This window comes from Xyrauchen texanus, chromosome 36 (assembly GCF_025860055.1).
Source record: "Xyrauchen texanus isolate HMW12.3.18 chromosome 36, RBS_HiC_50CHRs, whole genome shotgun sequence".
NCBI classification, from domain to species: Eukaryota; Metazoa; Chordata; class Actinopteri; order Cypriniformes; family Catostomidae; genus Xyrauchen; species Xyrauchen texanus.
In genome coordinates this window covers 32459310-32476053 of record NC_068311.1, presented here as the reverse complement: position 1 = coordinate 32476053, position 16744 = coordinate 32459310, and the positions used below count along the sequence as shown (strand labels likewise).

At 42.7% G+C, this 16744-nt stretch overlaps 1 protein-coding gene across 1 annotated transcript in view; it reads right to left on the bottom strand.

Annotated features, from left to right (window-relative positions):
• Nucleotides 1–7097: 7097 nt before the first annotated feature.
• Nucleotides 7098–16744, bottom strand: part of ppm1lb (protein phosphatase, Mg2+/Mn2+ dependent, 1Lb) — a 39140-nt gene continuing 29493 nt past the window's right edge. The window contains exons 2-4 of the mRNA XM_052107525.1: nucleotides 12654–12813; nucleotides 11202–11363; nucleotides 7098–8563 (exon numbers count right to left, since the gene is read on the bottom strand). Coding sequence (XP_051963485.1) covers nucleotides 8214–8563; nucleotides 11202–11363; nucleotides 12654–12813 — 672 coding nt within the window. The 3' untranslated portion in view covers nucleotides 7098–8213. The remainder of the gene's footprint in view (nucleotides 8564–11201; nucleotides 11364–12653; nucleotides 12814–16744) is intronic.

The window sequence follows — 16744 nt, the reverse complement described above, 5'->3', positions numbered from 1 at the left end:
CTTCCGGATGAGTGCCCCGGCTCATCTCAGAGCGAGTTCAACCTGTTGTCCTGGGCCCGCGAAGGTGATGAGCTCTCGAGCGCAGCATCGGAGAGCAAGCTCGTCCAGTCAGACGCGAAAGCCTCGGATGGGCTTCCCCCTTCAGGTGAGGTCACCCAGTAACACGCTGACGCGGAAATTACCAACATACTTTTCCGGGCAGCCATGAGCATCGGGCTAGAGTGGAAACCTCCACTCTCTACTGAATCCTCGCGGCTCAAAGATTGGTTTCTTGGCTCGCGGAACCGCTCACAGCCACGCCCCTCCCCTGCATGCCCAGCTGTGGCACAAACACACCCACACCCGGACAGTTTCGACAGACAGTGAGGATGATGTACCTCCTCCCCCCTCCTCGACCAGCCAGCGCAGCTAGCACTGGGGCAATTTGGGCACCTCAATGTGACCACCTCCACCAGGTAAATCCCCACGGACCTCCCATTCCCCAACACGCTCGTTTGCCCTGATCAGGCTTCCGGATGAGTGCCCCCACTCATCTCAGAGCGAGTTCAACCTGTTGTCCTGGGCCCGCGAAGGTGATGAGCTCTCGAGCGCAGCATCGGAGAGCAAGCTCGTCCAGTCAGACGCGAAAGCCTCGGCTGGGCTTCCCCCTTCAGGTGAGGTCACCCAGTAACATGCTGACGCGGAAATGACCAACATACTTTCCGGGCAGCCATGAGCGTCGGGCTAGAGTGGAACCCTCCGCTCTCCACTGAACCCTCGTGGCTCAAAGATTGGTTTCTTGGCTCGCGGAACCGCTCACAGCCACGCCCCTCCCCTGCGCGCCCAGCTGTGGCACAAACACACCCACACCCGGACGGTTTCGACAGACAGTGGGGATGATGTACCTCCTCCCCCCTCCTCGACCAGTCCTCTAGTGGGTACCAGGAACCAGGTAAGTGCTTCAATGTCCCTCGACTCAGCACGGCCACAGGGCCCAAGCCCCGTCAATGTGGCGCCTCTGGCTCTGCCCCGCCGTGAGGCCCCACCCGCCGGCACGTCCGACAAGATTGTCCCCTTGGTCCCCCTCACCCGGAGCTTGGATGCTTGGCTTGTGCTTTCCAACCCGTCGCAGTGGCTGGCCCAGACTGTCCGACTCGGCTACGCGATTCAATTCGCCAGGCACCCACCTAGGTTCAGCGGCATCCACCTCACTTCAGTGAAGGGCGAGGACGGCGCTGCCTTGCGTGTGGAAATCGCCACCCTCCTACAGAAACACGTGATAGAGCCTGTCCCTCTGGCCGAGATGAAGAAGGGGTTTTACAGCCCCTAGTACTGAACTAGTCTCTGCACAGACTCCCGTTCACACATTCTAGCAAGCATCCGGCATCTAGATTGGTTCACGGCAATAGAACTGAAGGACGCGTACTTCCACATCTCGATTCTACCTTGGCACAGACCCTTCCTGAGGTTTGCGTTTGAAGGTCGGGAATACCAGTACAAGGTCCTCCCTTTCGGCCTGTCCCTGTCCCCTTGCGTCACAGAGGCAGCTCTTACCCTGTTAAGGGAAGTGGGCATTCACATCCTCAACTATCTCGATGACTGGCTAATCCTAGCTTACTCTCAGGATGAGTTGTGTGCACACAGGGACCTGGTGCTCTCACACCTTAGCCGGCTAGGGCTTCGGGTCAACTGGGAAAAGAGCAAGCTCCTCCCGGTTCAGAGCATCTCTTTTCTCGGTATGGAGTTGGACTCAGTCTCGATGACGGTGCACCTCACGAATGACCATTCGGTGCTGACCTGTTTGACAGCGGTTCCACTGAAACTGTTTCAGAGGCTCCTGAGGCATATGGCATCCTCAGCGGATAGCGACACCACTCGGGTTGATGCATATGAGACTGCTTCAGCACTGGCTCCAGACTTGAGTCCCGAGATGGGCATGGCGCAGCGGGACATATCACGTCGCTATCATGCCGTGCTGTCGCCGCATCTTCAGCCCTTGGACTGACCTCACTTTTCTATGAGCAGGTGTTCCCCTAGAACAGGTCTCAAGGCGCGTCGTGGTTACAACCAATGCCTCCAAGATGGGCACGTGTTGGTTCGGACAGACAACACGGCAACGGTGACATATATCGACCATCAAGACGGCTTATGCTTGTATGTCACAACTCGCCCACCGTCTCCTCCTCTGGAGTCAGCAGCACCTCAACTTGCTGCAAGCCACTCACATCCCGGGTGACCTCAACACTGCAGCGGACACGCTGCCATGATAGGTTACCCACAGGGGAGAGTGGAGACTCCAGCTGATTTGGAGTTGATTCAGGCAGGCGCAGGTATACCTGTTCGCTTTCCCAGAATCCTCCCACTGCCTGCTTTATATGCCCTGACTGAGGCACCCCTCAGTATAGACACGCTGTAAATATGCATTTCCCCAGTGAGCCTACTTACACAAACACTGAGCAAGGTCAGGTAGGAAGAGGAGAAGGCCGTCCTTGTAGCACCCTACTGGCCCACCCAGACTTGATTCTCGTACCTCACGCTCCTCGCGTTAGCCCACCCTGGCAAATTCCCTGAGGAAGGTCCTTCTTCAGGGACGGGGCACCATCTGGCACCCGTTACCAGACTTCTGGAATCTCCTTGTCTGGCCACTGGACATAATGCAGAAGACCTAGGTGGCCTACCACCCGCCGTGGTAGACACAATCACTCAGGCTTGGGCCCCCTCTCCGAGGCGCCTGTATGCCTTGAAGTGGTGTTTGTTTGCTAAGTGGTGTTCTTCCCAACGTGAAGACCCCTCAGAGATGCGCAGTCAGGTCAGTGCTTTCCTTCCTGCAGGAGAGGATGGAAGGACGGCTGTCCCCCTCCACCTTGAAGGTGTATGTAGGCGCTATAGCAGCACACCACGACACAGTGGACGGTAAGTCCTTAGGGAAACACAACCTGATCGCCAGGTTCCTGAGAGGCGCCAGGAGGTTGAATCCCTCGAGACCGCACCTCGTTCCCTCATGGGACCTCTCTGTAGTCCTTTGGCACTCTCTTTAAAGACTGCCCTCCTGACTGCGCTCACTTCCATCAAGAGGATAGGTGAACTGGAAGCATTCTCTGTCAGTGAAACGTGCCTGGACTGGGCTATCTGCCCAAGGTTCCCACGACCCCATTCAGGGATCAGGTGGTGAACCTGCAAGCGCTGCCCCAGGAGGAGGCAGACACAGCCTTGACGTTGCTGTGTCCGGTGCGCGCTTTACGCATCGATTTGGATCGCACGCAGAACGTTAGAGTCTCTGAGAAGCTGTTTGTCTGCTTTAGTGGACAGTGGAAAGGAAGCGCTGTCTCCAAACAGAGGATCGCCAACTGGAACATCGACATCATAGCTATGGCATACTATGCCCAGCACGTGCCTCCTCTCGCAAGGCTACGCGACCCTGGTGGTCCCAGTCGATTGAAAAATGTTCACTCTCTCAGGGAGAAAAAAAAAAAAGAGGGAAAAGGCACAGCCTTCCCCTAATCTTTCTTTGGGCAGTCGACTTGTCCCTGAAGGGCCGTTCAACACTCATAAACAGCGTCAGGGGAGGTTACGTGTCGGCTTGTTGCACTTGCTACGAGGCACACAGTATTCTGCCCATTCTGCCAGTTCATGTAACACAGTCCAGCTAGTTGTGCCATTTTTGTAGGTGACACCTAGTGTCACTTCATTGACACAACGTTGAGTGAGTGACAGATAGGGAACGTCGTGGTTACTTCCCTGATGGAGATGTCCCTCCTGCCACAATGCTGGACTACCCGCTGAAATGGCCGGGGAAATTGTCTCAGGGGGAGCGGGTGGAGCCGCGGAAGGAACTGTCTCTGGGGGAGCGGGTGGAGCCGCTGGAGGAATTGTCTCTTGGGGAGCGGGCGTATCCGCAGGAGGAACTGTCTCTAGGGGAGCTAGCGGAGCCGCAGGAGGAACTGTCTCTAGGGGAGCTGGCGTAGCTGTGGGAGGAACTGTTTCTGGGGGAGCGGGCGGAGCCACAGGAGGCACTATCTCTGGGGGAGTGGGCGGAGCCACGGGAGGAACTGTCATTGGGGGAGCAGGCGGACCCACGGGAGGAACAGTCTCTGGTGGAGCGGACGGAGCCCTGGTGGAACAGTCTCTGGGGGAACGGGCAGAGCCACGGTAGGAATAATCTCTGGGGGAGCGAGTGGAGCCATGGAAGACTCTGGGGCGGACATGTTGAAGGCTCTGGGGGGGTGGAGCCTTGTAAGGTGGAGCTGTGGAGGGCTCTGGGGGTGGAGCCGTGTAAGGCGGAGCCGCGGAAGACTCCTTCCACTCATGAGCAAGGAGGCCGATCTGGTACAAGGACTTCAAGTGGGCATCAGCAAATCCTGTGCATCTGGCAATGGTGCTGAATAGACGAGAGTATTCAATAATAGGGAGTTTCGCTCGGCTCAACCGGATGAAGATCGCTGCTAGATCCATTTCGGGGGTCAGTCTTTCTGTGATGAGGCAGACGAGGAAGGAGGATCTAAATGCAGCTTTATTTACATGAAAATAAACAAACTAACTCAGAATAAAAAGAAAAGAAAAACACAGGGAACCAAGCACAGAGCATAAACAATACATGCAAAGACTGACAAACTAACCAGGGGAAACAAGGGTTTAAATACAAAAGGTTAACCATGGAACACCTGGGGAAACAATCTGGGAGCATCAATCATGAAATTAAACTACAAAAGGACTACAAAACAAACAAGAAACAGGAAAGTGGGAACTAAACAAGAATTTCAACAAAAAAGCACAAAAACAGGAATACATGACAGATACTTTACGAGTCTTTAATAAACACATTCACTGATAACACTAAACACAACTAGAATCAACAGAACACAGTTTATACTGTAGATACTTCTGAAATGTACTGATACTGTCAGTATCTTCACAGAGCACATCACACATAATATTTCATTCATTGTTTTATTTGAAGTCAAATTAGTATTTTTTATATAGTTATTTACAATAACTGCTGGAAATATCATCTTTTAATAAAAATTAGAAATCTAGTTTAATATGTGTCATGCTTGTAGACTTGTTATCTTTGTGTCCACATTGATTTCAACATTGTTTCAAAATGTGTATTATATTTGCTACAAAAAACGATTTAATGACTATAAATAATGTCAAGTGGTGTAACCATCATGTAAAAGGTATTAAAATGCTTCACTTCCACATACACTTCATGAGAGTATTAACAACTTAGAAATATATAAAAATAATAATTCAAACATATTTTCATATCACAAATGTTTGAGTCAAATCATTTAGTTATCTCATGGTTACACAACATGAACAAAATGTGCCTTTTCATAAAAATATCTGATATTTATGTGATCAAATAACACTTTTTTTTCTATGTAAAGTGCTTCTCTCTGTTTTATGTTGTTTTTTGTCACAAAACATCAACATAGCAACTAACATGTTATTACACCACATGACCAAAAGATTTTCAAATATTAAAAGGAAGGAATAGTTCACCCAAATATAAAAATTCTCTCCTCATTTACTCGCCCTCATGCCACCCCAGATGTTTGTGTCTTTCTTTCTACTACAGAACACAAATAAAGATTTTTAGAAGAATATCTCAGATCTGTAGCTCCATACAATGCAAGTAAACTTTGAAGCTCAATAAAGCACATAAATGCATCATACAAGTAATATTTAAGTCCTTTTTTTTGTAGACATTTTCCTCCCTGCCCAGTAGGTGGGGATATGTACAAAGAATTGAAATCGCAAACACACAAAAAGAAGAATGTGAAAGTGAAAGTGGAGATTCGGTGTGGGGAAAGATCCACGTGAGTGAGCCAGTTTCAGGTTTACATGGTTAATGTGTTTCTATACATATATTAAGTATATCCTGTACAGGGCAATCAAGATTCAGTATTCATGCACTTTGATTTAAGTACTTTTAGTGGATTTGATCTGATTCTATATCTGCTTTAAGTTCAGGTATGTTTCTGAATGTCTCACTTGGAAGGCTGCAGTCTAGTTGGGCTTAATATCTCAGCTGCCACGTCATCGAGCACCGTCGAAGGCCGTCTCAATGGTGAGGACACTTGGAAGGCAGCCTCGTTTCACACTCTTCATGCAACATATTTTGGAGGATGCATCAACTTGTGTTAATATGTTACCTCCAAAAGTATTAGCTGTCATTTGTGTACATAAATTCACAGAGGTGGGGGACTCAAGTTACATTATTCGAGACACAAATTTCAGGGCTTGGGACTTGCTTGATTAAATTCAGAAAATGTTACATGCTTTAATGACTAGTAATAAAATACTATTAAAATATATATTACAACAGTGAATTGGTCCAAAAAATGTGAACCACTGATCAGTGTCTGCACGGTTCTATACGCACACACAGAAGAGTGATTTGAATAGTTTCACAGAGACACTGGTTTGAATGGGAACTGGTGATTTCATTTGTCAGAGCAGTAAATCGCAATCATTTTATTTGCAACATTAAAGCATCATCATGTGCTTGTCATGTGTGTCAGTGCAGCAGTTGATTGACAGCTGAGTGGGCGGAGCGTTGCTGCTGCATTGGAACGGATGTTTACACTACGAGCCCAGTATGCTCACATGCATTTTTGGCCACTAGGAGACAAATCTCAAAAACGTCTTGGACCTCATGTACACCTGTCGTAAGCATTATGCTGTTATAACCGGATCGTCCAAAACACATCGTAATACCAGGGGCCATTGTCTGTAATCCAGATGGACTTCAGGAAGCTGAATGACCACTAGCTCAAGACCACACCAAGTATTATTATTTGCATTGAAATTAGACAAAATCCACTATTACATTTCCACAAACGTCCTATAGAGGAAAAAATAGAGAAAATGTTCAAATATACTGATATCACTTTTAATGATAATTTCACTGGAGAGATTTTAGTGTTCTGTAAAAAGTGAGTGTGCAGTGTGCAGTGTGCAGTGTGCTTTACATCTGCTGCATCCTATATGTCCATATTATACACACTGATATTCTGCTCTAACATCACACTTCTGACTAATGCATTCATTCACCATCTCCAATCAAAACATTTATAACATCCAATAATACAAGCAGTCAAACACACACTTTATATAAAGCCATTTTATTCATGTTCATTAAAGAAAGCAGAGTAAGACCGTTTCTGATGCTTTTATTGTTGCACTTTTGATTTGAGTTTCATTAATGACACAAATGTCTGTACATAAACATCCTTCAACACATACAGTCATTGTGTGGAGGACTAAAGAAGTCTTTTTTTTCCTGTGTAGTTAGATGCACGATGGTTTGTCTGCTGTTGATATTTAATAGAAACATTCACACTGTTCTTCTTTTGTCTCCGAACGTGTATATGACACTTCCTGTAAACACAAATCATGAACTCACGATAAGACACGTCAAATAAGGCAACAAACGTCCATTCAAGTGTCCTCATGATTTGTTCAAAGATGATATAAAAGGTTTCATTCCAGATGTTTTTGATTGGATAGCAATGATAACATTCAATGAAATGACTTTGATTGTTTTCTACATGTGTACATATCAATCATACAACTTGGAGAATGAGTTTTTAATGAATAATTGTATGTATTGCTGATCTCAGACGGCCGCTCCACAGTCGTGTATATAATCCGCATGTAATCTCAATGATAAAGTATTAAATGATAGTCATAACAAATAGTTGCAGTTTCTTTTTTTCAAACGAATAATACAAAAAAAGCACAATTCTGTCATTATTTACTCACCTTCATGTCATTACAAACCCATATGCTGTTCAGTGGATTACAAAAGGAAGCTCTAGTAAGCACCATAAAAGTATTTCATACACTTCCGATTGTTCTGCAGAAATGCGACACTTTTATTTGAAGAACAGACTGTAAATCAGGTGACTTTTCACTGATACTCTTTTGGAATTAGTGTGGAATGGCACATTACATTCACTGTGTTTTCTGGCACTGTTATGGTGTTTTTGTCCTTTGTGAGGCATGACAGTCACGCTCACTATGAAGTGTTGTGTAGAAAAGAGCTGCTTGAAGATTCTTCAAAAATGCACCTTTTGTGTTCCACAGAGGAAAGAAAGTCATAAAGGTTTGAAATGAGGGTGAAAAGTGATAACAGAATTGTCCTGATTCTAATGTAAGTTATTCGTTCAGTCATTCTCTCAGTGTAATAATATCTGTTTGTGTGGTGTTATGACACATGAGCATTTTCACTGTCCAGCAGCTTTCACGGCTCTTTTCTTGAACTTCACCACCATCACCGTGATGTTGTCTGGGCAGCCGCGGTTAAAAGATTGCAGGACGATGCTCTTCGCGCCGAAGTGCGGTTCGTTGAGTCGCTGTTTGATGAAATGCACGGCCTCCTCGTTGCTAAACGCGTCCCACAGCCCATCGGATGCCAGAATCATGAACTGCGGCCGCAGTTTGTCCAGGTCAAAGGTCGTGACGTCAGGGTCCGAGATCAGCACATTGTGCTTCTTGAGCAGATAGTCACCAAGAGAACGTGACATGGCGAGAACGCCCTGTACACGCCACGAGCCGTTGAAACTGATGAAGCCACCTGATGAGCACACAGAACAGCAGAATAACTTTTAAGGGTGGATTGCACCAATCAGAATGAAGATAAATCTTAGATTACGGATCAGAGACAGTGGGTGTGCCGGGAGTATGATTATTAGGGTACAACGAGGATAAAGGCACACCTCAAGATTTCAATCATTGATTTATTTGTATTGAATGTGGCTGGACCAACATGAAAATAAATAACAACAGAAGGTTGTTTTGATTCCAATACAGTTTTAAGGCCCACGCACTTGGGGTAAAAGGCCCCTAAGGGGTTAAAGTGATATCGAGTAGATAAAGGGGCAGACTTTGTCCATCCATCCTTCTCCTCTGGGTCCAGGTCCTGGTGGCAGCAGATTCAGCAGTACAGCCCATACGTCCTTTTCCCCGGCCACATCCTCCAGGCCGGCCGAGGGATATAATGTGTCCAGCGTGTTCTGAGTCGCTTCCCAGTTGGACCTCCCTCGAGGGCATCCTAACACGAGTGCTGTTGCAGTGTAGTGTTTCCAGAGAAAATAAGATCCATTCTGTTATCTATGGTCTGGCAATCTAACAGGCCACTGTTTCATATTAGCTGTACTTTTTATTAAAGGTGCACTCAGTAATTCCTATTTAAAAAGTTTTACTAATAAAGAAATAATTAACCATTTTTAAACACAAGAATTCATTCATGAGCACTCACATTAAAATGAAGACTGGAGTCATATCAGTAACCTTATAAAAGCTGTTATACTCTACATGGAGAGGGTCCACACATGTTAGATCACATGACCAGTGAACACTACTCACTTAATCTCAGTAACCGTCCTGTTATTGAACACTTTCACTCATGGATTCAATTTATTCAGGCCTCAATTTTACAATGACATCTGAAGCTGAAAGTATTGTGTTTGAATCATGCAGCAACCAGGACACTAGGTGTCAGTATAAGCCCTTCCACATACTTCAAGAACGGACTGATGCACCTTTAACATGCTTGATCATCCCGAGTACTCATCCAAGCAGCGGTTATAACAACATCTACATTCCCAGCATGAGCTACTTTATACAGGATGTGAAAGTGCTGCATTATTGTAAGATGAACAGAGTTCAGAAATGAAAAACAGGAACATTTCTAGTTCAGTGGTAAACGTGTCATTGACACTTCATGTTACTTATCTATAATTTAAAAAAGGGGGACAGTATGGATGTTGACCATGGTGAACTATTGTATATCACACTCTGTTGAATTACTAATAACTAAACAATAACATATATAAACAATGGTTGAATATAGACTCCACCTGCCCTTGGCATATAAATATACTGTATTCATTAATGTATAGACGGCCGTCAACATTCATGTTAACCCCGGCCAAACAGAGAGTAATCTTAAAAAGGAAACACTGCCAAAGAGATAAAGAGAATAAAATAAAGAGAAAAGACTGAAGAGTTGTGAATAAATTAGACGTGTAACTGTAACATTATTTTCAACTGCACTTCATTTTGATTTGCAACAGTATTTTATTATAATGTCACAAATGTTGCATTATTTTGAATTGGATTATGTCCTGACTTACATACACATTATTTCAATGTACTTACTGTACCTACACAAACTGCACTAATGTGTGAGGGCATAAAAGCGTTCTTACAAGAAAACATTATCAAATGCAGACGTCGCTGTTTCGTTCTTGGCATCTAGTAGATTGTGAAGATGCCAGGTTCTGATGTTTTACTGTCTTTCATTTCATAAAATGTCTGTAAAGAAACAAATCTGACAATAGATTTGTCACTCACAAATAAAGTGGTAACTCTAAATGAGCTCGAACTATTATTATCTACAATATTAGTATTGTATTTTAAACGATTAATACAATTATATTTATACTACATTATTGTCGTCTCTGCTTCAGAAGGGCACTCTCCTATGAATAATGCCGTGACTGCTGCGATCTCATCCCGTTACATAAGACCGCTCACGAGAACCTTTCAGCTTACAGACATGTTGCCATGACAGCAACTCCGAGATGCTCTTTGAAGAACACAACAATCCAGCATCGGGTTTGTTTATGGAGGTGGTGTAGTTCAGTGATGTCACAGATGCCATTCCAATCACAGGAATTACTTTCAGGTCAAAGGTTATGAGCAGAAACATAAGTGCAACTGTTGGTGGGTCTTGTACAGGTGTACTTTACAGACATGTGATCGCAGGATTGCAAATAAAGGCTGGATCAAACTACACGACAGGTTTGAAAATACGAATTGTCAATTCTATTTGATCCGATCACAAACTTCATTTAAGGATGTGCATAAAAGATGTAATCAAACGTGGATACGGGAGCTGTGTTGAGTCACCAAATACTCGACTCTAGTGAGGGCATTAAAAACTCCGCTTGAGTGCTTGTACTCTACATTCAGGTCTGATAACCTTCACCTAGATCAGAGTCATTACCCATCATACATTGCATGATTTATGTGAAATCTCTCAACACTGACTGGCCCGACTAGAAAATGGAGGCTAAAATCAGTGTAAACGTTGTGTAGTGCAATCAAGCCTTAATAAAACAAGTTTTCAGCACGTGAAGGTCATCTGTCAATGACAATCTGAGCTCCACAGATGTTTATCCACACACACTCATAATCCCGCTGCTCACCTGCTTTCTTGATCCTCTTCCTCTCTTTGAGCTGGTACGGTTTGTGGTCATGTGACAGCTGTACAGCGTTCCCGTCTTTATCACAGAGTACAGCCCGCGAGTCGCCAACATTAGCTACAGTCAACTGTTTATCAGACAGCAGAGCCACCAGACACGTCGTACCTGACACACACACACACACCAAGAGAGAGAGAGAGGGCGAGAGACATACAGAGACAGTGAGAGAGAGACAGAGTCTCTTGAAGCAGATATAAACACACAACATTCATGTCATGAATCTGCCTGTCTGCTTTAAACCATTAAACTCACAAGATTAATGATAATTGTTATGAAAAACTGACTTTATTTAGCAGACTGGAGTTCAGGGGTCATGTGATGAGGAATCACATATTCCTTCATAATTTAACATACTATAGGAGGTCATTGTACTATAACAACATGAGCTCAAAACTTCCTCTCCGTTCCCTAAAGAGCATTCATTGTTCCTACTCTGCAAAAACATCTCACTTTCAATTCGACCACATCGTGATGTCAGCATGGGGTGTTCATTTGAATAGCCCCGCCTCCACAACATATGTAATCATTGCGTCTGAGGTACTCCGATAGTGAACGTGGTACTCTTGTTCCAGTAGTTAGTTTCAACCGATGAAAGATTAAGACGTGGAGTAAAGTCCTCAGACGTGGTTATGGAGAAACCTCTGAAGGATCCCAACATTAGGAATCAGTGGCTGAAAGTTCCTGAATTGTTTGGCACATTTCTGTAAGGATTCTTTTGAAGATTCAGACTTTACTAAGAAACTTACATTGAAAGATGGAGCATAATACAATCCGACTGATGGTCTGTTTTTGTTTGATATGTATGGAATTGTACAGTCGGACATTTTTATCTCAAAACAAAGCATGATCAGGACTCCAACGTGCAGCAGATCAGAATATTTATTTGAGATGAAATGATTTGAAGACAATTTGGGAGCAACCGTGTGTGTCTTTGAGACTGTTATCCGGAACAACTGTAGTAAATTGGGACAATCGCTATTATTGATTGCTTTCAGGGGATTTTGTAAATTGCTTGCCCGTTTTCATTGTTTTATTCTTGGAATAAAAACAGTTCCATGAGCATTGGCTGGGAATGTTTGCTCTTCAAAGCTGTTAGCCAATCATAACACAGTGGGAGTGTATAGTGAAGTCTTAAAGGGGACACACTTGAGTGTTTCAGACAAAGGTGAAAAGGTCATTTAGCACTACATTATGACTGTGTTTTGTGTAAAAACCTTTAATAACATTACAAGTGAACCTCAAGGAAAATAATAAAGTTATGGCAGAAGTGACATGACTCCTTTAAAGGTCAAAGACAGAGTAGTCGTAGAGTAACCAACTAACAAACATCTAACCTGATTATAGCCTAAAATCTGTGAGGCTTTGATGACCTTTGACCCCAGCGTGAACTCTCACCTGCCTCGTCATATGAGGCGGACAGCTTGTCCAGCATCTCTCTGTCCATGTTGAAGATCTGTTGAGTGAGGATGGACTGATGCGACTGAACGCTGCTCTCTTTCTGCAGCTGCTGCCGCAACATGAGCGGAAGACGAGACTTCACATACTCTGATGCCGACTGCAGAGACAGAAGTAGTGCATTAGTGTTCAATACCGAGAACCATATCATGTTTGTGTCAGTCACGGATCATCTTCCCATCATAATCTCATGTACATTCATATATGATGTGTGAAGGTTTGACGTCAGTGATGCTGAACAGATTCAGATCAGTTTTGGGTCTGTTTCTCACACAAAGTTATCATATGAACTACATTTATGAATTTATTATGGTATCGCTTGTGGTTTTTGGAGTTTGACAGCTCCTGCTCACTATGGCCTTACATTGTCTGTAAAAGAACAGCATGAACATTCTGCCTAACGTTCCTATTTGTGTTCCACTACAGAAAGAATGTCATGTGGGTTTGGAATGACATGAGGATGATAAATGATGACGGAATTGCCATTTCTTGGTGGATTAACCATTTAAATATCATTTATAATGTTATATACAGTATATTTGTATTGCTTTATTGTATATTTCTCTTTTTCTATTTGGTATATCTTAAGTCTTTTATGTCTATATATGTATACATGATTGCACTGGAAGCTTCTGTCAAATTCCTTGTGTGTGTTATACTTGGCAATAAAGCTCATTCTGATTGTGATATATATTATATAATGTTGAAGATCGTTTGTTCAAATAGTTCGAAATATCATGAAACTGTGATTCATATACTTCCAGATCTATTCACATGATCTCACATACTGTCATCACATTTCATGGATCATGATGACCAATAAAGGCAAGCATTGCATAACTTATCAAGACTCAATAAATGAACAGTAGGAAGACATTGTTTTCTCCTTCACTCATAAATTCACACGTTTATTGTATTTGAATATCAAATGACTTTTGAGTTTGTAGTGAAGCATTGTAGTCCTGATATCGGATCCTCCCTCAGTAGTGCACACTTCAGTGAGCTGTGGAAGAGGATCCACAGATGAGTGATTTCATGTCTGTGAGCACCAGTGACTTTCACGAGTAACTCAGTGCTCTCACACAATACAGATGTACAGGGACTGAGGGGTGTTTTACCAGCACCGGTGATTCATCATGATGTCAAACGCTGCTGAACGCCTGAACTGTGTGAGGATGTTTTTAAAGCCACTGAAGGTGAAAAACATTTGTTACTGTACCGCAGAGTCATTGTTATCTTTGAGGACGTCACTAAAGTGAGGTTTGGTCAGATTTAGCTGTTGTATAGTGGAGTAACCCGGGTGAGTAGATCACAAGACTGTGTTTTGTCTTCTTCACATTGCAAAAGCAGAACAATAGAAGGAGCCAAGAACCCACAAGACGTTTGTGTGACATCAATGTGAGTTTAAAAATATCCAGTTAGCATATTTTACTGAGGGATTAAAATAGAGCATGATGGAAACCGTACGAGTCGGCCCGTCAGTGACATAACGATTATTTGAAGTCACCAGTGTTGAGTCTCTTTTACTTGAAAACTCATTTTTACTTTGTATTTGGTTTAACTAATCAAACTACTTTTTTAGTTAAGAAAATGATAAATAGTGTCACACATCTCAATTCAAATTCTTGTACACATATTACAGTTACTGACTTTCAATGAGATGTTTTACTTTTATTACTTTGCTTGTGCTACACACTTAACATTCCCATACTGTTCAGTCATTCGGCCAAAGTCTGAAATCACTTTTACAATAGAAATAAAGATGGCTTCCTTTATCTGAGCGCTGCAAGACTTGATGACACACACACACACACGCACGCACGCACGCACGCACAAGACAAAGTCTGAGTCTTCTGTTTCATACACTCATTGCATTTTCACAGTCCATTGCGGTTCATTTCTGTTTATTACTGGTCACTTTTGATGTTTGAAATAAATGACTGATAAGAAAAGGATTATTCTACATCTTCCTTGTTTTCCACCTGGTATTAAGATGTGTTTCAGGTGATCCAATCACATGTGATCAGCACTACATACAGGTCTAAATATGGTCTAAAATGTTTTATGATACACATTAATATGGTCAAAAAACACATGTGACCACATCACATTTGAGGTGTAAATGCTATCCATCCTGAAACCATTCCTCACCTGTCAATTAAACACTGTGCTAAAACAAGAGTTTAACTTTTAAAGGAAATAACCATCCAACAAAAACTCCAAACACACTGTAACAACTCCTGAAATCCAGAAAATACTAGCCACATAATGTAAAAGGGTTGGCAATCCTAAGTAAAATTTCATTTCTGTTCTTTGTCATTTTCAAATTAATGAGGAAAAACCAGCAATACAGACGTGACATCTCTCTTGTTACATACAGTAAGTGTCACATACATAATGAGAGGAAAAACCTCTCAAACACTTTGAAACCTGCAGACTTTGACCTCTGAGACATCGGTATGGTATCCATTAATACTGTATGATTGATTGAATTAAGACTGAAATCACAATATGAGCTTGCACGATTATAAAACCGTAAAAGGCTGCATTCTATAATAAGTCTTCATTCAGCGCTTCAGTCAGTGATGCGTGGGCAAGCGGCGCCCTCTAGTGGGTGTCCACAACACGATGAGCAGCGCAGCAATATTAGATGATGTTTATCATATAACAATTTAAATTACAAAGTTTCTCAAATGATACCTTCCCAAATGTTGGCTACAGATGCAGTAAGCTTGAATAATTATCGATCTATCAGAATCATCAGCGGTGAATGTTTGATTCTACTATTGATATCTATATGATTTGATATGAAGCGCCCATAACGGTCACATCTGTAACGCAGTAGTATGGGATTTTAAAGAAAAGAGGGGAGACTTTTTCATGATCCTTAATGTTGAAACATGTTAACATGATGTAATGTACGTGAGAAACTGAATAAGCTCAATCTTTAGTAACAAGGGAAAGATGAAAGCATTTGTCACACAATCAGGGCATTTAAAGCAAAACTGTCATTTTCATCAATTTAAAAGCAAAAGGATGCAACCAGGTTATGAGAACTTTGTTTCCCACCAGCCACAGAGGCGGGTGATTGCCCGATTTTACCAGCCACACTGATGTTTTTTAACAGCCACTTCATTTTTCATATATATATATATATTAGGGCTGTCAAACGATAAAACCTTTTTTTATCGCCATTAATTACATCTCATGAGAGGACAAAGTTGCTTCATTCAGATATATTTATTGTTTTTCAGTCATAAAGCTTTGATCCAGGCTGATAGAATGAGCGCTCCACTGGAAGAACATGCTGAATTTGCACAAGTTTTGTGAGGTTTGTGAATTAAATCTGTGTAAACAAGATATATTAACAATTTGTAGATGTATATGATGGAAGTATTATCGATATTTGCCTTTTTATCATTAGACAAGACAGCTAAAAGATAAAGTAACTGTTAATGACAGAGAGAATAAGACACACAAGCACTTTAAACATCATAAGCTCCTACACGTCTGTCTGATACACAGGCGGTGTCATTATCATTAATGAAACCTAAGACAAAGACTAAATGAAAAAATTTGATATGGAAAAACTGAAACTAAAATACTTTTTCATAACTTCAAAACTAACTAAACTAAACTAAAAATGAACTCAAATTAATTTGACAGTGCATTATAGAATTCTGACCAGGAATTCTGATTGGATGAGCCGCCTTCCAAGCCGTTGTAAAATGACTATAAATGCACAACATTTAAACTTCATATCAATGCACCAAATTGAAGGATTATGGCTTTTGATGTTAATGGATTAACTGTTAATGAAGGTGGGAGGAGATTGATTCACACAAGGAAAATGAAAAAATGGCAAGACATCCTGAAATGAACGAGAGGGAAATAGAGGAATTGGAGAAACGACACAGAACCGTTAAGCAGAATATGTGGGTTTGCTGCTTTCAAACCTGGTGTACTGAGAAAAATATAAAAATAAATCGACCAAAGTCTGAGGCAGTTTTATGCTACAGTAATTTCAGCGT